This window comes from Cheilinus undulatus, linkage group 8, assembly GCF_018320785.1.
Source record: "Cheilinus undulatus linkage group 8, ASM1832078v1, whole genome shotgun sequence".
NCBI classification, from domain to species: Eukaryota; Metazoa; Chordata; class Actinopteri; order Labriformes; family Labridae; genus Cheilinus; species Cheilinus undulatus.
This window is the reverse complement of record NC_054872.1, coordinates 25417030-25440085: the sequence shown is the minus strand read 5'-3', so window position 1 is coordinate 25440085 and position 23056 is coordinate 25417030. Positions and strand designations below refer to the sequence as shown.

Genomic DNA, 23056 nt, shown 5'->3' with positions numbered 1-23056 from the left:
TTAAAGAACTAAAATATTTTTTAGCTAAATAATAGTAAATGATTATTAAACTATATATATAAAAAGAAAGAAAAACATACAAAGCTTGATAAAAGTTCCAGTGAAAGCACAGGATGTCCAGAAGACTACTACATTTATATCTTCCCCTCTTTTCCTTTCCCCCACACACCAAAGGGTCTTGTAAACAAGGAGGGTGTAAACACAGGGTCAGGGAGCACTCCTAAAGAGGGCTGGAGGTATGCATCTGTTTTCTCCATTCATATATTTACTCCTTTGGCCAATGTTTCTTCTCTTCTATTCTTAAATTAGTATGTGGGAACTCAAAGCATTCCCACTGAGTTTACTGTGGCCTTTGGGGGGCTTAGAGACATATCCAGTCGGATTACCCCCCAGCAAAGGTGCCCAACCTGCACCTAAAATCATCAACACGGAAGCCCCAACCTTTTCCCTCACCCTTCTCTTTCTATCCAGCGCCTTGAAATGTGAGACAACTCTGGAAAGTTGCCTGATAAGCATAACCCACATTCTTTCACAAGACCCCAGCCACATCCCTCACCCACATAACCAAACTGCTTCTTGTTTCTTCATTTACATTAACATTGTGTTTCATTTCTTTAATGATATTTTCTTCTATAATGCCTGTGTTGTAGATATTAGATAACTTCTCATGGTGTGATCTGACTTGACAGTAGATGATACATATCCGTCTACGAATGATTAATGCAGCACATCTAGCACTGAACTGCTTCTCTGTGAACAATGAAGCTCAATGTACTGAATGCGTCTGTGACATAATCACTGAGTCACTGGGTGCACCAAAAACAGGCAGACACATAGTTTTCTTGTTGAAACCTTTTGGCACTCTTCCATGATGCTATCCCCACCAGTGTTTTATGTTGTGTTTTCAACATACAGAGGAAATTACTGTTCCACATCATCAGCTGTTATAGCTATTATTCTTTAAGTGCTTCCAACTATGAAGAAAAAAAAATACCCCTTTTACCCCTGATTAATCCATTCAGAACCATTTTCTTGAAATGATAGCACTGAGTTCAAGATCAAAGATTCCTGAAAATCAAACTAAATACTGCCTTACTGCTCTGAATTGTTTTAAGCAAGAGCAAAATTTACCATCTCATGTCAGAAATGCTTTCATATTTACAATGTCAATATAAATATAAATATTATTATCGAGTAAAAGTAAAGATATGGCCTTTTGGATCTCAGTTACGAATTAGAATTAAATACATACATTAAATTTTGATGTACACTAGCTTCTTTAAAGCCTACTTGTAATTTAAGGGTACGTCACTAGAGGGCGATATTCCATCAATATTCGGTGTTAGGTCAGGATACCAAATAGCGAACACTAACCTGTAAATTTGGTCTCATTCGTTTAATATCACTAGTATAATTGATATTTAAGCTATTCATGTTTCTTATTTAAAAATAAATCATTTTCATTATATCATAGGTTCTTTTCAGAGTGCATTGATATAAAGCACTTGTAGATTGTTTGAGTTGTTGATGTGATGTCAAATACTTTACTTGAACATCTTGTGCAGCAAAATCCAATTTTTATTTTGTGTGAAATTGAAAGAACCTCATTGTTAACTTTTAAGGCATTTAGAACTGCTGGAAAAAGAATAGATAAATGCGTACATACATAAATAAACCCTAAACTAGATTAGAGGTGACTGGTGGAATATGGTAGGCTTGTGCGTGTGGCCTTTGTGAATAGGCTGACAGTATGAGATACTGACAGACTATGTATAGCATGCTGTTTATAGCGTTTAATGCGTTCAAAGGCAGACACCGGGCACCACAGAGGTTATTTAAGGTTATACAGTGTCATGCCTTCAACGATGTTTTTCTTAATAGTTAAAATAAGGGCATGGGGTCTGACAGGTGTCACAGATTGGTCCGGGGGAGATATAACTTTACGTATCATGAATGTTGTATTTCCACTGCACGGTTATAATATCTAACTGTATGTCAAAACTAACACTATCAAGAGAATAAATCTTCATAAATCACCCCTTGGCTATAGCCGAGCCGTTCAGCGGTCCAGGGCAACGCGCTTGACGCTTTTTGTGCAACTTCAAGATGAGTCACGGTGCTTAAATAGAGAAATAGGCAGCTGATACTCAAACACAGCCCGGCTCGATTGACCACAGTACGGTTGCATTATAGCTTGAATTCATAAACGCTCGATGGGATCGTTTATTATGGTATATCAGGATTTATTACAACGTGAGCTTAGACAGCAATGTAATATTCAACACAGTGCGCCTTTAACCGATAACAGTTAATAACAACCAATCACTAACACCCTTACTTCGGTACTGAGTACGTCTGACCAATTACATTGCAGCTTCGTGGGTGGGGAAGTATGGTGGCGCCAATGTTATGGAGTTTCCGCTACTCCTCTGCTTCCATGCCATCAGGTTAGGAAGCTAGCAAGTAAGCTAAGCTAGCGTCACGCTAGGCCTCCGGCAGACCAGCGGGAGAGCTACCAAGATCAAACACTGCTATTCGGAAGGAAAGAATTATCTCTGTATGAATCTGCATGAGAACAATTAAAATCCCAGAAATATGGTGGTTCTCAAAATTCGAGACCAGGTAAGTGATCACTCAGTCCAAAAAACAGACTCAGGTTTGAGTTACAGTTTCTGGGTTCCGTTGGCTAACACTAGCTGCCCCGATTTCAACTGTCGCAGGCGGAATATAGCTCAGGCTATTCTCAGAAACGGAAGCATTTCCCTAAACATTCACGAGAGGCTAAGTTTATACGTTAAACTGTAAAATTACGAAGGAAAAAATAATAGCCGTACTGGCGGTTGAGTCACATTTAGAGTAATATTTTGGTGTTATACAGGGCGTATTATACACCTAAGACATTGTCCCCAGCGGTTGTTTAATTATAGCCAGCTAATGATACTGTGTGCATCTCCAGCAATTAGCCAGAGCCTATGTGAAATGCTACCAGGTACTCAGATGGGAAGTGACTTGATAGCTTGTTGTGGCTGAACAAAATAAACTGGGCTGAGTTGCTGCTTACAAGAAATCATATTAATGTGAAATTATTACCGTAACATATGAGCATATCGTTGCTCGTGTCGTTACAGTGACAACAGTACATATATGACACCTTCAGGTTAGCTTACGTCAACTCAGCTGGTGAGGTTTCATTATAGCTAAAACGCTGGACGACATATAAACACACAAATAATATGTTGTGATGCACTGATTTATCAAACCAAAAGTTTAAAGTGATATGAAAACACAATGTGTCGTTGCTGATTTGAACTGCAGAGGCTGTGCTCATTGTTCAGTTTTTCTTGGTTTCCTTTATGTGGATCGCCCAATGGTGATGTATAGAAAGTGTTATTGATGAGTTGTGTCTTAGATCTTAAGCCTATCATGATTTTAGCCTTGCTACAAATAATACTGTTAATAATTAAAACGTCAGGTGTTTAGGAAGTCGCTAGCTTTTGGGGAAGTAGTGGTATACCAATATTTAAAAAGCAGCACCATTCTAAAGGGTACATATAAGTGCTTGTAATACTTATAATAAATGCATGGAGTGGCAGGCTGGCAAAGGTGTGGTATTAGACACGTGTCCCTAACTTTAATAGACACTTGCCACCCACTTGAGATCACGAAAATAGCATGCTGTTATCAAATAAGGGCTGTGTTTTGAACATGCCTGCTACTCTTGTACCCTATGAATAAGCATGTGCCTTTCATTGTGTGTGTGCTTGAATGATCATGTACCTGAGCTCATGTGAGCTGGTTCAGTTGCCAGAGAGCTGTCTCCATGGTGATGGTATTAACTAGGCTGGCTTGTATGAGGAGAGGAGGTGCACAGTCAGTGCAGCCAGAGAGGCATTGAAAATCTCCTACACTAGTCATGCAGGGCTGGAGAATTGAAAACAACAGAATGCAGATTTGTTCTTCTGTTTAATTGTAGAGGGTATGGAGAAATTAAATCGTGAAAGAAGGACAAGTGTCTGTTTGTAGCCCTGAATCAATCCAAAGTAACACAAACCACTGTTTCACCCTGCAGAAATTCATGGACTGAATGAGAGGGCTGTCTTATGTTTTTAACAAGCCAGTGTACGCTTCTTGGTTCTTAATTGTAGTCTTTCTTTTGCTTATTCTAATAACTTCCATTCGTCTGCTTAAGCGCATCATGTGGATCAAATTTTGTACATGGCTGTTGTTTTTTACCCTGTTTGTTTCAGTGGACTTCAAAGAAATAATCTTGACCATGTACACTTTGCATTATTCATAAAAGACTGTTAACAGTTTGTATTTTAAAAAGAAGTGTTAAAACTCTGACTGTTTTCTCTGTTTGTTTGTGCTATCGTGTTTTTTTGCATACAGTACATACAGTCCAAGTTCATTCTGTGAGCTAAAGGTGAAAGTGCTTGTCTCTATGCTCAACTTTCACAAGGCCTTGTTGGTCCCTTGTTGTGATCGCGGATAGCAGTATGGTTGAGAGCCAGTGGAACATATAGGGGAAGATTAAGGAGCTACCAGATACAGACATATCATGTTCCATATGATATGGCTTATTAGTCAAGCATGTGACCTGAACTAAGTCATATGAATTAAAGATTTTTTAAACTGAGTTTATGGCTGTACTTTAGCAAATTTGCTTGTTGGCTGGGCTGGTTGCTTAAGTGAGGGATGAAGGCTTAGCTAATAAACAAATGCATCATGTTGCATTGTTCAGACTCAGTTGGAAATCTATCTTATGGAATTGATAATGAAATGCCCAATAACCATTAAAATATGGTTATTATTGGACATTAAAAAAATCAATCCACAGTATATTTTTCTCTCACATATTAGGTATGAACACTATCTCGCTTACCAACAAAAGAAGTATTTACTGCAGATTAAGGATGTTATTCAGGTTTTACCATGTTAAACACTTGTTGTTGAACCTGCTGAGCCCAAGTGCTTTCTTAATCTTAGCTTTTGTTTTGGCTACAGGGTTGCACATTGCTTGTTCAAATGTCATGATTGTGAACGCATAATGCAAGTGCTTAAAAAACAGCTCACCTGACACACATTTGAGCACTGCGGAATTAGATTTCACAGCTTTTACCTGTGTTGAAAAAAAAGAAAAAACATTTAACGGTGGTTGTTGTGGATGCTAGCCCACATTAATGACTCTCTTTGTGTTTTAAACTTGGCAAAAGTCAGGAAAGAGTTAAGTGTTTTTTGTGAGAGCCAGGAGGAATGTTCCATCTGGGCCTTTCATGGGTAACCAGTTGCAGCCTCTGGATGGGATCCCCCCGCCTGCCTTTACTGTTCTCCCCCATCCATGCCAGCCTCCTCCCACAGGCGGTGGAAAAGTGCCTGATCAAAGGCTCTGAAAGGGTGTTATGGTGGATCAGATAGGGCAGTGCAGCAGCATATAACTGGCATGGAGGCTCATTTGCACACTTAACTACTCAGTGCTGATGGAGCCATTGATTTGAACACTGTTTCCAAAACAATTTGATTAAGTCATGTAGATGTAACTCTAGTTAATGACCTAAAAGCAACCATTTTACAATGTGTGAATCAAATTACTCACACTGATGTCAGTGAATGTCAGTAGCCTTCTGTCTCCTGTTTGACCACACAAATGATGCAGTTGTTCTACTATATTATCTCATTATGAATTGGCGAACATGAGGGATCTGTTTCATGTTTATATTGGTCAAAAGTACAGATTATTGCATTTGCAGTTATAGAGTTTTACAGGCATTGTCAAAAGTCTTACACTTTTTCTTCAGATGTTGACAACTACATTTATCTGCTGACTTGGAACATTGTGTCCTCAGGTCCAACTCACTATTCAAAAGCACAGCCAGTGTTGTAATGCCTTTTTTTCTGCAAGAGTTGGCCAAAAGCTGCAACTGTGTCACAGTGAACAACATTTGCAGCAGGCACATGGGTAAACATTGTGTTGAATCAATATTATGGCTTCAGTTGCTTATCTCTTAAACACTAACTTGTGGCTTATATTTGATTTCTTGTGAGGCACAAACATGAATTAATGTGCATAATGGCAACACACCTTATACATTTTTCTAAACAGCACAGGCTCACAGAAGACAGTCTCCATGTGCACACCCCTCACAAGGGTGGGGCCAATCAGCTACTTTTTAAGAGGCCTGGAGAGGACTTGCATAATCCAAAAGAGGCAGGCTTCACGAAGAACTTTGACATTTTTCTTGCATTCTTCAGTTAAAATTTAGAAATGGAGTGTCACTTGAATCAAATTTGCCTGATGTTTTCCTGTTGGATATGGTGACCAGATTTTCCATGTGGACATCTTTTTCTTTTGTTCGTGTTTGTCTCCATTGAAGGTGCAGACAGTCTCAAGAAGCCGATGTGCGAGAAAAAGTGGTGATGGACGGCTCATTAGAGTACCATGTTGGACTGATTATTCTCTCTTTTCCATGGGATGGATGTGGTTCCAGACTGTAAACATAGAGAAGAATTTAAAAAGTGCCTACTCAGCACTTGTCAGAATCACTCTGGACAATCTGCTTCCATCATCCTCTGATTTGTGGAGTCATCATTTTGTTAAATGTCCACTTTAAAGTCTGGTCCAGCCTGCTAGATTGTCTTTTTCTTCCTCACTGGTGTAGCCTAATGTTTCAGTTTGTGCTTTTCCTTCATTGGACAGTAAACAAAAATTTGTATGGAGTGCCTTTAGCAGGGTAAACATGATTGTGTAATCTCTGAGCAAATGAGTCGCGTGTGTATTGTGGTGCTCGATGATGAGGATCCTGAAGTCTCTCCAAGACGCAAAGTCTCCAAGGTCCAACTCGCTAATGTTTTTTAAAACTGCTCTTGGCATTTAATTCTGACTTGCAAGTTTTTTGGCTTCAGTTGCCTCGTAGAAACATTTATTGTACATATGAGAGTTTGGGAAAAACAACCTTAAAATTCATCTGATTAATCCAGTCTCTCTTTTTTGCAGCCTGCTTTGCTGAAAGCCATTTTCAATGTTGATCCAGATGAAGTACGCTCGCTCATATTCAAAAAAGAGGATGTGAACGCACAGGTAATCCCAACTCAGACAAAGTCTCTGCATCTGTTTCCTCTTATTATTGCTTTTTAAAAACTTAACAGCTACACTGAATTTAGAGTTCAAATGTATAGGTGTCCTTGAAAGGCCTCTCATAACTCATTCAGGGCAGTGTCTTGGAAGCACATAACGTTTTTACAGTTCCCACCGCATGATCTGGATCTGCTTATTTTATTGCATTCCTTACCATTACTGCTCCGGTGGGGGACGTTTCTTTCAAAATAAGGCTATTATTTTTCACAGGAAAAAATTTCAAGAAAATGTATTATTATGAGCTTTACCAAATTTTTTCTGTGATGGCTGAGAACTTAAAGCTTACTTTTCTTTTCAAGGACTACTAATACTACTAATAGTTAAGAAAAAAACTGTTTTGAAAGTCTGACTTATCAAGCCCATATAAACCAAAAAAAACATAAGATTGATATGTACTTGTAAATGTTTATTTTTTCTTTTGTTCTAATGTTGTCTTTCTGTTACTTCCTTACAGGACAATGAGAAGCGAACACCATTACATGCTGCTGCCTATCTGGGAGATGCAGAAATCATAGAGCTGCTGATTCTTTCAGGTAAGTTTCTTAAAGCAAGATGCATGGAAGCTGTTTTGACACATGTTGCAATGTTGTTGATATCTAATAAACATTGCCAAATCCATTTAGGATTTTATGGTTTATATGACAGCCAACAGATTAATATCTCATCCATAAACACAATTGCTTTTCTTTCCCATGCTGTTCATAGACGTCCTGAAATGCTGGATTTGAAGGGCAGGTTAAATGATCACAGATGTTAACCTGACTGTAAGCATGATGGTATTTTGAAACGAGATTCCCAGAACAATGATATGCTTACGTAGCCAAAGAGTGCATCTGCATTCAATATAGTAAAATACCTTTACTTGCAGCCTTCACAGTCTGCTTTTTCTTTATATGGATTGAGATATCAAAAAACAGGACCTGATATCTGTCAGAAAAGCTCTTGTCATGTTGTTGAAGTGTTGAACAAGACTTCATGTCACTAAATGACCTTACACAGTCTGATAGCCGGCGTCCTCTAACTTGTAGGTGCCAGAGTAAATGCCAAAGATAACAAGTGGCTCACTCCTCTGCACCGCGCTGTGGCCTCCTGCAGTGAGGTATGTGAAACATCCTTTGATTCTGATTAACACACGCTGTTACACATTGTTATGCAAGACTATACAACCTATGTGTGGTGATGATGATGATGATGATGTTGATTTCCTTCAGGAGGCTGTTCAGGTGTTGCTGAAACACTCTGCAGACGTAAACGCTCGAGACAAGAACTGGCAGACTCCTCTTCACATTGCCGCAGCAAATAAGGCAGTCCGTTGCGCAGAAGCCCTTGTCCCACTGCTCAGCAATGTGAATGTTTCAGATAGAGCAGGCCGGACCGCGCTGCACCATGCGGCCTTCAGCGGTCACTTAGAGGTAAAGTAAAACCTAAAGTGTTTTTTGATTAAGCTCTGAGCAGCGCCTGAATAAGTGCTTCTGTGCTGCAGGAGCTGATATAGGGGTTGCTTAATGGATAGAACTGGCAGTGCATGAGAAAAATCTGCGTTAAAGAAACAAAAGAAGAGTTTAAGTTAAAGGAGCTGACTACAGCCAAATACATGGCTGTACAGTCTCTTCTGAATTTTTGTGCATTGAATACAGCCTCTTTAATAATTCTCATATTGGCAGAAAGAGTTATTCTCCACTGGATTGTTTTTATTGGCAAACTATCACAGCAGGCTCATGTCCAGTGTGCTTCTCTGGCTTGTTTTATGCACTCAGGATCTGTCCCTCTCACTCTAAGGAAGCATTTCTGTTTGACTTATATGGGTTAACACAATGTGCATTGTAACTTGTGCCTCTGAAATAGAGAACAACAAAACAATGGCTATTTTTGCATGTGTGTTTGAGAAGTGTGAGATGAAAGAGTCAACATTACCACATAGCTCTGGCTGTTATCTGCTATAAACAGCTGTGTGAGTCATAACTGCAACTGTCATTACCTCAGCAAATCACGTATTATTATACAGGTGTCTATAGACTCATATCCTGTTGTGTACTCTTACATTCCATTGAAACAAGTAACTGAGATGAGTGCCCATTATAACAGTGTTTAGTTGAGCTTTGATATATTGATAATAATTGGCTGTTTGATGTGGACATCAAGATAAAACCCTCAATAATAGAGGAGCTCCTCCTCTATAAACAGTAGACCTTCTCTGTGTTAAACTTGTCATAACTTGTTTTTTAAATAACTTTAGCACATTTCCTAAAGAGGGCGTTCACAATAAAAGCGTTTTATAAAACTAACAGCTGCAGACTTTTATTATGAAGAGCTTGGCAAAAGTAGTGTGTTTATCATTGATTTAGCTTAGCTTTGGCTGCCATACTGTCAAGTTTTTGCTGCTAGTTTACAGCTGCTTCTTGGACCTTGTTAAACGGAATTGGCCAATAAAAACAGAATCTACTATTTAACGCAGAAATTGCGGAAATTGAATGAATTTGACTGAAATGCTGAGTTTTTTAGAAAGAGGAATGTATATCTGGAAAATATGTTCCGGGGATCACTAAAGCAGTGCTCAACTTGTGCCTCACTTCACAAATACTCACCCCGCCCCCTCCTAAACAATACAACGCATGTCAAAGCACCTGCATGAAACACTGGCAAACATCACATAGCTCAACACGGGGCAGTACCAAGCAGCAACCTCTGGTCCAATAAAATGAAGCCAATGCGGAAGTGAAAAAAATTGCAATACAACGAGTGTCCACTTGAGGCTGGCTGTAGGAACACCGGAAGTCCAGTATGGACACCTGTTAAAAAGCCTGTTTTTTTACACAAGAAGTCACTTTGACATTAAAGAGGTTTTTTGTCTTAAAAGCCAAATTATATTGACCATGATTGATTTATAAAGCCAATAAAAGGGTAAAACATCAGGGAGGTGAACACTTTTTATAGGTACTGTATTTGTGACTTAAATGGCTGGTATCACAGAGTGAAATAGATTTAGTTATACTTGCCATGCTGAGATAAAGGCAGCAAAACAAGTTAGATTCTGTTCTAATGTTTTCCTTTAAATATTTCCTGATTGCTCTTTTTCTGTTGGTGCTTTTAGATGGTGAGGCTCTTGCTCTCCAGAGGAGCAAACATCAATGCCTTTGACAAGAGGGATCGCCGTGCAATCCACTGGGCCGCCTACATGGGTAATTAATCAAGCTCAGCGATATCTACATTATATTGTTGTTTCTGATTTTTCTAAGTATAATTGTTGACATTTTGATTTTGCTCTTTTTTATTTCCAGGGCACATAGAAGTAGTTAAGCTGCTGGCGTCTCACGGAGCTGAGGTGGCCTGTAAAGATAAGAAATCTTACACCCCCTTACATGCAGCAGCCTCCAGTGGGATGATCAGTGTTGTTAAATACCTCCTGGACTTAGGGGTGGATGTAAGTTGCACCTGCGTTCTTTTGTTGGCAAACTGTGGTAGATGAAGAGAGATCAGAAATGTATTAACTACACTGTCATCATGTATAAATTACTTTTGTTTTGATAACAAAGGTGACGTTTCTTTTTGCCGTCCAGATAAACGAGCCCAATGCATACGGAAACACACCTCTACATGTGGCCTGTTACAACGGGCAGGATGTGGTTGTGAATGAACTCATTGAATGTGGAGCCAACGTCAACCAGGTGAACGAGAAGGGCTTCGCACCTCTCCACTTTACCGCCGCCTCCCGCCACGGGGCATTATGTCTGGAGCTGCTGGTTTGCAATGGGGCTGATGTCAACATCAAGGTGAGTGTTCCCCGGACAAGTTGATCATGAGGAGCTGGGAAAACTGCTGCTAAGTAACCGATCTTTAAGATAAAGTTAAAGAAATAAAAAGATTAATTTTGTGGTTCAGAGTTGCAGTTATCACTCCTGCTCAAATTCAAATGTTTATGTTGTGAATTGTAATTGTATCAAACATTTCTGTACCTTTTCCCTACATTTTTTGATTTGAATTCACTAATTTTTGCAGTTTTTCATGAGTGTAATCAATATAACTCTTTCTGTGATACCACTGTGTTTTTGTTTTACTCCAGAGTAAAGATGGAAAGACTCCCCTCCACATGACAGCTATCCACGGGAGGTTTTCTAGATCTCAAGCAATCATCGAGAATGGTTAGTTTGTCTTAAAATTCAGCTTTGTCATGCTGGGCAGCAAAACCAAAACTGCTTGTCAGTGTAGCAGCCACTAAGTGCTTACTTTGTTTTTGTTCCCCCTTAAGGTGCTGAGATAGACTGTGAAGATAAGAATGGAAACACACCACTGCACATTGCAGCTCGATATGGACACGAGCTGCTCATCAACACCCTCATCACCAACAGAGCTGACACAGCCAAGTGAGCGAGCCAGCACTTTTTCAGCAACAGTTTAATCTGTTATAATTTGTTATTTAAAACTGTCATATTGCAGTTTCCTGCACAGATAAATCTGCAATGTCCTCACCCTAAATTAGCACCAAAATGTGTGATGCAGAGAAATACATTATTGTGCTTTTTTTTTTCAGACGAGGGGTTCATGGTATGTTTCCACTACATTTGGCTGCTCTCAGTGGATTCTCTGACTGCTGCCGGAAACTTTTGTCTTCAGGTGAGCCACTCTTTGTTCATGAATGGTATCTCTTTGTACCAAATGGCTTTAATCTAATAATAGAATGGTTCAGATATTTGCTAATTCATAAGTCAAAATCCTTCACTGACTACAGACTTAATTGCATAATCCTTTACTCTGATGCAGGATTTGATATTGATACTCCTGATGACTTTGGAAGGACTTGTTTACATGCTGCAGCTGCTGGAGGGTGAGTTAGGACAGCAAATCTTTTTAACTAAATCAATATGTCTGTCATCCACTTACAAATCTTCGTAATTCCTCAGAAATCTGGAATGTCTCAATCTCCTCCTCAACACGGGGGCAGACTTTAACAGAAAGGACAGCTTTGGCAGGTTTGTAGCATTTCTGTATAGATTTGAATCAAGAGTTTGAGTTTTTGTAAAGTTTGAACAAGGAGCTGAGCTGTTTTTGCTTTTCCAGGACCCCTCTGCACTATGCAGCTGCCAACTGTAACTACCAGTGCCTATTTGCTCTGGTAGGCTCTGGGGCCAGTGTCAATGATCTAGACGAGCGGGGCTGCACTCCTCTTCATTACGCTGCTGCCTCAGACACAGACGGAAAGTCAGTAATAGTTTGAAAAATATATTTATTTAAAGGAGATGGGTGCTGTGTGGTAGAAAGGATTATTTATGTTCAGTAAACAATCAAGCCTTTAAAGATGGTGATGTTTCCTTAACCAGAGCCTTTTTTGTTTTGTCTGCAGGTGCCTGGAATATTTACTGCGTAATGATGCAAATCCAGGGATCCGGGACAATCAGGGCTACAATGCTGTGCACTATGCCTCTGCATACGGACATCGCCTCTGTCTGGAGCTGGTGAGAAGTTATCTTTGCAGTTTATAGCTCTTTGCAAAATTCTCTTTTTGTTTAATACATTTCTGACTCCCTCTGTTTCTGACAGATTGCAAGTGAAACACCACTGGATGTGGTGAGTTGGAATTGTACTTTTGCATGTTCTGAATCAAAAATCAGCACAAATGTAGTTTTAACAACAATGTTGAAAAGATCACATAGAAAAATATATGAAGGGGCACCATTGCGATGCATCGATTAATCGATATTTTTACCCACCCCTACTTATTGTAACCTTACAGTAGTCGTGCATGAATACACAACCTTTAATATAGCCATGCCTCGTAAACCACCCATGACCCACGTACATACACTTAAACACACACATCAATTTATAATCTGGGTCAGAAAAAAGCATTTGATGAAATGATCTGGCCCTTTATTTGTGTCATAGAACTGAAAATCAAAAACCATCCTAGATGAATAATTAAATCTAATACTCCAATGCTTCACTGATGAGGAATTGGAATGAAATGTGTGTAATCAGTTGGAAGCCTGTTAAGGCTGCTAAATAAGAGATGAAAGAAAGCCCTCTAATAGTAAATTTTTCAACCAAACATCTGAGAGAAAACATTAATTCGCTTAACCAGGTAGAAGCTGATGGCGGACCGGATGACTTCCACAATAGAAAATCATCCTACTTGCTAAGAGGGTAGAGAATGCAGTCACATTGGCTTGTTCTGCACATGTTTACAACATTTTCTGACACCTTAAAAAAGCAGTTAAAGAACATGGTTGTTGCTTAATTTCCAATATGTCAGATAAGGTCTTCAAAATGAACCCCCAGAATTTCTGCAATTTGTGATAGAAGTAAAACATGTGGCCTAGATTGTCGGGGCTACATCCGTCATAGTTGCTGTTTAACTTGGATATAATTCTGCTAATGTGCTAATTCTGCTATTCATGGGATCTAAATAATAGATGAATAATGAATGAATGAATAACTTAACCGAATGAAGCTTAACCGTGTACATGAAGTAATGCAATTGACCATATTAATTGCTTCACCCCGCCAGATGCTAAAACAGTAATGTTCTCTTCTTTCTCCCAGGCAGTTTTTTGCTTTAATAACAGATTGATTGTTAAATGACAATGAGGGAGAGGTACATCTGAGAGATGAATGATTTTTGATTTGGGCTTAATTTAAAAAGTTCTTCCCAAGGCAACAGAGATGTGGTGAAGGAAACTCTGTGACTTGAGTATACACATAGGGCCTGACCTAGAAGTAATGAAACCTAATCCATTATTCTGTCGAGGCATGCACCAGTGCATCCCTTCCCGGTGTGAGACTGCATCAGCGTGTTTTTAAAAAGGTCAAATGATGTGGAATGAACAGATATCACTTATTTTTATGTGTTGTCTCCTGTTAATTTAATGCTGGTATTTGATATGTAGCTGTTGAATCAAATGAGAGAAGTGACCAGTTTGACAGACTGATCTGTTTTCATTACTTTTTAACAACATTGTATTAATTAGATTTGAACTCTGGATAGTAGCCATAAATTAGTCTCTTCAGGTTTGTAGTTCATCAGGTAGTTGTGTGCTGCCTCAGCCCTCGGGTGTGCCCTCTAAAGGTGTCTTCCAGTAACACACTTTGCATACAGTTAACTATATTTTAAAGACCGTTCAAATTAGCAGCTAGACGCTAGTAGTATATCTCTGGCCTCCGAATGTGCCATAATACCATGTACTGTTTAATTGTTTCAAAGAGTTATAAAGCTTAGTAATTTTTATATGTATAAAGAAGGTTTTAACCTGTGCTCCTGTTTTTTAGTTGATGGAAACCTCAGGGACAGACATCCTGAATGACTCTGATGTCAGAGCCCCTGTCAGCCCCTTGCACCTTGCTGTGAGTCAAGTTTTTTTCCTGTCCTTTCCCTAATTGCAGCATTATCCTCAGACCTAGTATGTAAATGTCTCATGGTAATTTTATCTCTCAGGCATACCACGGTCACCACCAGGCTATGGAGGTTCTGGTTCAATCCCTGTTGGATCTGGATGTAAGAAATTCCCAAGGGCGTACACCTCTAGACCTTGCTGCCTTTAAGGGCCATGTTGAGTGTGTGGACGTCCTAATAAACCAGGGAGCCTCCATCCTGGTCAAAGACTTCACCCTGAAAAGAACCCCCATCCATGCTGCAGGTATGAACAAGACTGACTATGTCAGACAAGTTTTTAATCTAAACTTCATTTCAGACCTTCATGTTCTTGAACGGAAATCAAGGTTTCCCTTGTTTCCAATGCTGCTGTGATTATAGACACATTGAAACAGGGGGAAAAAAACAAACATGTTTGATCCATTATAAAACAATAAAAATCAATTTAAACACTTAAGTGATGGGCACAAAGCTCCTAGAAATCAAAATCCTAAACCCTTCAAGTGAAGGGAACAACTAGTTGTTCCTTCAAGGGAACAACTTCAGTCTTAAGAGTTCCACGATCAAAGGAAAATGCTGTTTGAACAAATTCAGTGCAGCCCGTGGGACTTTAAGAAATTACTGATTAGAAGAAAGGGTCATGTAGGCGGATAAGCAACAGAATTCTCCTCCCAACAAGTTTGTGATGTTAGGTGGTTGCTTTCCCATAAGAAGCAAGAATGGTCTGCACCCAGGAAGCTTCTGTTTAAGTTTTTCTAGAGCAACAAGTGATGTTTTAAGCTAGCATACTCTTTGTCAAACTTGCAAATAAATATGCAAGTTGTCATCTTAAGATGTCTAAAGGCTGGCCCATACTATAAAATCTAAAATCAATTTGGTTTTAAAATGTTAGAGACCTCACACATGACAACAATTAAGGGCAGATTTACCTGGTTTGTTCTTGTAGTTTGTGTGCAACGGGATGAGCAACATAGCACGCCACACACTAACAGATTCTTTCACCAACAACCAGTGCCACAGTAAATATAATGAAGGGAAGCAACAGCAAAGCTGTTGTAATTGTTTGGAAAAATATCTGAGATCAACACTTTGTCAGAATTTTATCCCAGGCTATTTTTGGTCACAAGAGCCACAACCAAAGACATTGCCACGATTGGTCATCTTTCGTCTAGGACAGCCCAAAATCGCACAGTGGATAGCAGGCTTAAGTCGCTTGAGATTTAGGCTGTAGGCTTTGGTAATAACCTACACAAAATGCCTTATATTTTTCATACACTTCGGGTGCTGTTTGAGGATTAATGGTAGGCAGGATAAGTTATTTTTAGCTGTTAGCCTGTTATGAGATAACTAGACACAAAGGGCAGCACTATAACAAACACTGGATTATAAGAATACTTTTCACTGATTGATTAAGTGAAAATGTCGATCTGCAACAATATTTTGGTTAGTTTGGATGCCAAGCTCTACTAGTTAAGAGGGACTTAAAGTCTTTGTTGTACAACCAAAAAATGACACAACTTAGGTTATAACTTAACTAGTTTCCACGTAAGGTATAAGGTGAACTTTATAGACAGAGCTTGTGCACAGCTAGTGCAAAAGGCTGCAGAGAGGGAAAGATAATTCTTTACACACCACAGGAAAATCTAGAAAGATAATCTTCAGAGCCATCTAATGAAATCAGGCCTTTACTGATCTGGTTGATGGGGAGGAATTTTGCCCAAAATTGGTTTTATTATCTTGTAGTGTGTACCACATGTGTAAGAGCATGCAGGCTCAAAATGTCACTTGTTGCTAAATAAATCCTCAAACGGGAGCTCCCTGGTGAGCAGACCTTTTCTGCTTCTTTATGCTTGTTCGTTTTGAATCCAGCACCCACCAGTGGATGTGTGTGTAGTATTTTGAATTTCATTCATTCATCAATCTAATTGTTTGTGCCTACAGGAATAATTCTCCTTCCTTTATAAAGTTGTTACTATTATTCATAAAGTTTTTACATTCTCCCCCTGCAGCTACTAACGGTCACTCAGAATGTTTGCGTTTGCTAATTGGAAATGCTGATCTTCAAAGTGCAGTCGACATTCAAGATGGCAATGGACAGTAAGGAAAATTTCTACCTCCTTTTTTTCTATTCCCACTTTAGATTGGAAGTAATTGCTATGATTTTATTGTCTGTTTTCTCTCAGAACCCCATTGATGCTGTCAGTCCTGAGTGGACACACAGATTGTGTGTATTCTCTTTTAAATAAGGGAGCAAATGTAGAAGCCAAAGATAAGTGGGGTCGGACAGCCCTGCATAGAGGGGTAAGGATGTCTTATTTTTCCTTCTTATTTACAAATATTTGTTGTGGAGTAGTTTTTTTTCCTTTTGTCTTTATTAGCTTTCTATTTAGACATTTTTATCAAGGTTTTTGTTTTATTGCTGGGCAAATTCTAATTAAAGAATAAGCTGATGCTTGATTTGGCCCCTTTACCCGTTTGTCTTTGAACCCGCAAACCGATTAGCATCCTATCCGTTCATTTGATATTCATGACTATTTAGGATAAGATCACTTGGCAGTGGAAAAACACTAACGTCCTCTGTTTGTGACTGCAGGCGGTGACCGGCCACGAGGAATGTGTGGAGGCCTTGCTTCAGCACAGCGCCAACTTCCTGGTGCGAGACTGTAAAGGGCGCACACCGATTCACCTGGCATCAGCATGTGGACACATTGGGGTACTGGGAGGCCTGCTGCATGCTGCCCAATCAGTGGAAACACTCCCTGTCTTAACAGACAACCAAGGCTACACTCCACTGCACTGGGCCTGCTACAATGGTACAGAGATGAGAGAATGAAGAAATCTAAAATAACAATAAGATAAATGGAAATGTATTCTTTCTTTAAGAAGTGTCTGCTTTCAATTACAGGCAAGAAAAGATTTAAGATAGGCATTAACAGATTTGCTTTCTTTTTTTTGTGTGCTTGTTCTTTATGCATTTCTACATTGCAGTGTCCTTGTGCACCTAAAGGCTAAGGTTTGACACATGCTGATAAAATGTTCTTTTGAAAGAGCCGTGATTGTTTGTGCCAGAAGATTGAGGCTGATGTGGTTTACTCTTTTCTTCTTGCAGGTCACGATACGTGTGTGGAGGTTTTGCTGGAACAAGAGGTTTTTCACAAGGCTCAAGGCAATTCTTTTAGCCCCCTCCACTGTGCTGTGTAAGATCCTGAGCTGTCTCCTGTTTGGATCAATGCATGTTGAAACTGAGGCTTGAACAGAAGAATTAATCCCACCCTCCTCTCTTTAGAATCCATGACAACGAAGGTGCTGCTGAGATGCTGATAGACACTCTGGGCCCTGCCATTGTCAATGCCAAAGACGGTAAAACCAGGTAAACATGCTCATGCAAAGTCAAGTGCAACTTCATTAAAAATGATGAATAAGAGTGGAGAAAAATACTGGCCTTACAGATTTTAATTTTTTAAATGTTATTCCACAGGACCCCGCTACATGCAGCAGCCTTCACCGACCATGTCGAGTGTCTCCAGCTGCTGCTGAGCCACAATGCTCAGGTGAACAGTGTGGATGCTGCTGGGAAGACTCCACTCATGATGGCTGCTGAAAATGGCCAGACAAACGCTGTTGGTAGGTGCTTTTTCCTACTTCTACAAACAGAAATAAAAGTATTGCTTTGGGAAATAACAATTGTTGTCTTATTAAATTGACTGTCATTGTTTGGTATTCATTTCACATCCTCTGCCTCTCAGAACTGTTGGTGAGCAGTGCAAAAGCAGATCTCACGCTGCAGGATGCTGTAAAGAACACTGCTCTTCATCTCGCCTGCAGTAAGGTCTGTACTGCCATACGGGGGCGCTCTTTTTACATTCTAAAACAACAAAGATGCAGCATGATCCTTCAAGACTGTGTTGAAATACTTGGAACGATTTCTATTACGTGGAAATTAGAAAATGAAAGTTAATTTGGATGTTTTCTACAGGGACATGAAACCAGTGCCTTGTTGATATTAGAAAAGATTGCAGACAGAAACCTCATAAACGCCACTAACGCCGCCTTACAGACGTATGTACCACTCGTTTACTTTGTCTTGTGCTGAATCAGTGTGATCAAATGGATCAGATGAATGTTACAGATTTATAATGATTTCCTTGTCAGTTCACTGTATTTTTATCTTTCATTTTAGGCCTCTACATGTGGCTGCAAGAAACGGTTTAACTGTGGTGGTACAAGAGCTGCTTGCAAAGGGAGCCAGTGTACTTGCAGTCGATGAAAATGGTAAATTCCTATACCTACCTACCTACGTAACACTGACCCATACACATAGAACTTATTCCTAATGTCATGTATATCTTCAATAGGAAGTACTGTACAAAGAATGGTCAAGTGGTAAAAGACGGGTATGAATTTGAGAGGAAGAAAACTAATTGATTAAAATATGGTTCAAAATGCCTTTAGAACATCTTGGACTGGGCTGGGGGGTAGAGAGGAGAACAAATGCCCACCTTTACTCTCCAAACTTCCACATTCTGCTGCTGCTATTGACTTAAGTAATATATACACAGATTTAGAATTACCTGTGGAGCTCTGATCATTTGTGAATTACCCCCTGACGTCAGTGTTTGGTGTGGTGCATTCGCATGGGATAAATAAAGTCTAATGTACTCAAACTTACTCACATTTCTGAAGGGAAACATGAAGGTGCTAACCTTGCAAAGCAGATGGATACACCTGTTTCTCACTGGCGAATCCATCTTGCAAAGCTCCTGTCTGAACCGTTTTGGCCCGGTTATAAAGTGACAGGACCAATCAGCATCGAGGGGCAGTACTTTCGGGCACGGTGGAGTCGTGACATAAACAATCAGCAACAAGAGACCGGTGCAATTATGGCAGAAGGCGTGGATGCTGCTAAAGCGCCAGTTTAATCAGAACTTGACAACATTTCTTCGTTAAAAGAAGAACAGAGAACAGCATTGAGTTTTTTTTTTTTTTTCAGAAACGACAAAAGTCCTGTACTGACATGTCTACAGTCACCATGGTTCACATTAGGCAGTCAAAGAGTTTACTCCTCTAGTAGGGGCGCAGCTCGATAGCAGCTACATCATGTGTTTCGTTGCTCTGATTGGCCCATAAAGATGTGACAGAAGGTTCATCCAGTCAACCTCTGAGTTTTTTTTTTCAAAGACTCTGCCCTTCCATCAAATGCTGTGTATGAGTGGTTTACTAGATGGATGTGTGAAACAAATCCATGTGGCATACCAGGTTATGAAGGTGAATTGGTTGCAGCATTGACAACAGTGATTGTTTTATTTCTAAAGTTCCTACAATAATACAGTGTTGAGCACACTGCATTCTGCGGGGGATGTTGGCTTCATGTGCCCAATGCATACTTTTAAATGTTTTTTTGCCCTATATGTATTTTTTAAAACATTTTTTGATCTATAGCAAGCTGTCCATGTCCGCTAGTGAACAATCCCCCTTAAATCTTCCGTTACGCATTGAGGTTGTATAACCCCCAGTCACCTGAGTGCATCTGCAGCTGATCAGACAGAGGAGAAGAGAAAGAAAGTTGAGCATCCGTCCTGAAAGAATGAGATGTCTTGTGTTTAATAAGAATATTTAATATTCTCCAGTCATTTTCATCAGTTTTATGTAGATGCTGTGGAAATTATTTTGCACTCTATTTGGCATTGTTACGCATACACAGCAACTTTCCTCACGCAGGTCAGCTGTTGTGGTCTAATTACTTAATGTTCAGCGGCACATGTCAAGTCGCAAATTGTGTTATGCATGACTTTTACAGCTAAATAACCCTGACATAATATCAAGCTCTTGTGGGCATCGGTTTTGCTCAGCTGGTATAGCAGGCGCCCAAATACAGAGACTGAAGTCCTCAATGTAGTGGCCATGGGACCGATTCCCTGTCTCAATGCTGTTTGGTGAATATCTTCCCCCACTTCTCCCTTTATTTCCTGTCTCTCTTCAGCTGTCCTATCCAATAAAAGCAAAAAGCCAAAAAAATTTAATTTTATTATGAAAATGTCCCTTATTTTGACCCTTACTGATGAACAGTACTGTTAACTCCTCATATACATAGGTTTTCATCTGGAAAAGGGTCATAAGACTTAGTTGGTCTTTGAATTAAGAAACTTGCCCTAATGCACAGGAAGCCTAGTTGTTCTGTCAACTGTCTTTTTTGTTGCTAATTCTGAAATAAAAGTAATATTAACTTTTATTTTTGTACAACATGTAACTCTGCTTTACATCGGCTGATTCAGGTTACACACCCGCCTTGGCTTGTGCCCCCAACAAAGATGTTGCAGACTGCCTCGCCCTCATCCTGGCCACCATGATGCCTGTATCCCCCTGCACCCCAGCACCTACCATCCCCTTCAGTGCCATTAACCACTTCACCACCAGCCCCTCCAAGAGCGTCACCTTCGACAGCCTGCCCGTTTTGCGTGGTGAGCACAGCTCCTACTGCAGCTTCAACAACATCGGCCACCATGACGGCTTCTATAAGGACGAGGAGCTCAACGACTCTGATTCAGAGACATACTGACAGACAGGAGGGAGCGACAGAAGCAGAAACACACATTGTGTCTTAAATATTAACCCACCACCAGCTTTGGAGGTAGGGTAGAGGATGAGAAAAGCCCCCACTGGAGCCTTAAGAGACCCCCCGCCATCAGAGAGCAAAAGATGGAGAAGGTGCTGAAGGCTGGCCCGCACTCATCCTGACCTCATCCAGCACCAGGTGTCCTTCAGCCAATACTGGACCTCAGTAAGCGCTGCTGTACCAACACTGACTTCTTGAGTGCTTCAAAGTGTACTTGTTGGGCGGACAGCGACTTTTGTGCAGCAATAACATGCTGGAGAGCGAAGGTAGCACTTAAGAGAGCTAAACCGACAGGGACCAAAAGACAAGAATGCATTTCAATACAGTTTTAATGGTGTAAATGAGATTTCTTTGGGTTTATTGGTAAGCTGAAGGGGCAGCCCTTGTTTTTCATTCTGAAATTTCTTAAGTCAGACAACTTTGAAATCCGCACACTACAACTGTAAGAATGAAGTTCAAGTCTGTAGAGAGCGTAAAGTCATTTATTTTTTGAGATACAAATTTTATTAAACTCATGATCACGTGTTAAACTCCTTCCCTGAAAAAAATCTAATCCATCAGCCTGTGTGACATTTGATAATTACACCAGGCTATTTTAAGTTGATCAAGCTAACCTTTGTATATTGACCTGTCCATTACGGTTTAGTCTTTCAAGAATAAATTATTTGTGTACTTTGGGTTCCTATTTATGTGTTCATTTTGTGCCTTCATTAGTTACTGAGAAATGCTGGGTTTGTAGAGGCAGCTCTGAAAGTACAGTGATGCACACTAGGTAAGTAATGAACATTTCTAAGACGCACTGATCCAGTACCGAGGTATGTGAGGCTCTGCTTTGTGAGGAGAAACACTGTAAACCAATGACATGACACCGATTGATTTTATTCTGTTTGATCATTTTGCTCTTATTAGTCGATGTTTGTTGACTGGTTTTGCTTGCTTTAACTTAAAAAGAAACCACTTGATCCTACCATGACTCAAATCTTCCCTTCTCTGTCTGAAATTTATTTCAACTGGAAATATGTAAAAATACTTTGCTAGCTTCATTAGAATGGAAAAAAAAACCTTTTTGTTTTTTTTTTTTCTTGAAGAGGGATGAAACTAGCATGTATATAGAAATTATGACTGTGAATTCAAAGCTCCAATGAGTTCTTTCAGTACGGAGATTGCTGTATATTTTATGAGTAATAAAGAAATGAGTTATTTAATAATGAACATGAGTCTTTTTATGGAATTTGACTTAAAATCTTAAATATATGACACATCTGACTACTCTATCAGGATATGTTTGAGTGATATAACTGGCTATTTCTACGAAGTAGATTTCTGATAACTGGCAAAGGGTAAGACCCACTCATTTTCAACATGCAGGAACAGCTTTAACAGCAATTTTTTATGATTCCAGATTAATGTAAATATAAAATTAAATTACGATGGTATTTTTTTGTCAGAAAACACTACCCTCACATGCACAGGACAAGATCGGACAGATGAGAGGTAACACTTTGTCAACAGGGGGCGCCAAATTGATGCAACCTAAAAGTTCCTGACAGGGGCTTTAATCAAGACGGTACCTTTGTAAGTTTCAGTATTTCTATCTAACTTATAAAATCGTGCTTAAGCCAATAAAGGAATTTAGTGTAAACATACTCTAACCTTGTAAAATAGCTTTGACAACCCCAGCTGCTGTGGCTGTGTAGTTTTACTGGTGTTTTCTTTGAGATTTCCTTGAGATTGGCTGTTCGTTGTGAATCTCAAGCAAAGTTTTGTCTTAATTCTACAAACACAAATGCTAAAATCATAGCTCACAGAGGTTCTGGTGGATCTATGGACATGCAGAGCTGTGATCAAAGTTCTGTACATAAAACTAAATCTTTGTCTATCCTCGTCTGGCTCATACTGAAGCGTGAGCTTTCATTTTGATTCCAGCCACTGGTTTGATAATGAAGTT

At 39.7% G+C, this 23056-nt stretch overlaps 1 protein-coding gene across 1 annotated transcript; it reads left to right on the top strand.

Moving 5' to 3' along the window:
• The first annotated feature begins 2443 nt into the window (after positions 1-2443).
• Positions 2444-21793, top strand: ankrd28b (ankyrin repeat domain 28b). The gene is made up of 28 exons (XM_041793426.1): positions 2444-2622; positions 6992-7075; positions 7587-7665; positions 8161-8231; positions 8344-8544; positions 10224-10311; positions 10411-10553; positions 10690-10902; positions 11193-11271; positions 11379-11493; positions 11661-11743; positions 11891-11954; positions 12031-12099; positions 12188-12328; positions 12471-12582; positions 12668-12694; positions 14393-14467; positions 14559-14760; positions 16505-16592; positions 16679-16796; positions 17089-17308; positions 17605-17692; positions 17782-17865; positions 17974-18119; positions 18242-18324; positions 18472-18554; positions 18676-18767; positions 20768-21793. Exons 1-28 carry the CDS (start codon positions 2596-2598, stop codon positions 21049-21051), a joined length of 3159 nt encoding a protein of 1052 aa, XP_041649360.1. The 5' UTR covers positions 2444-2595; the 3' UTR covers positions 21052-21793.
• The last annotated feature ends 1263 nt before the right edge of the window (positions 21794-23056 follow it).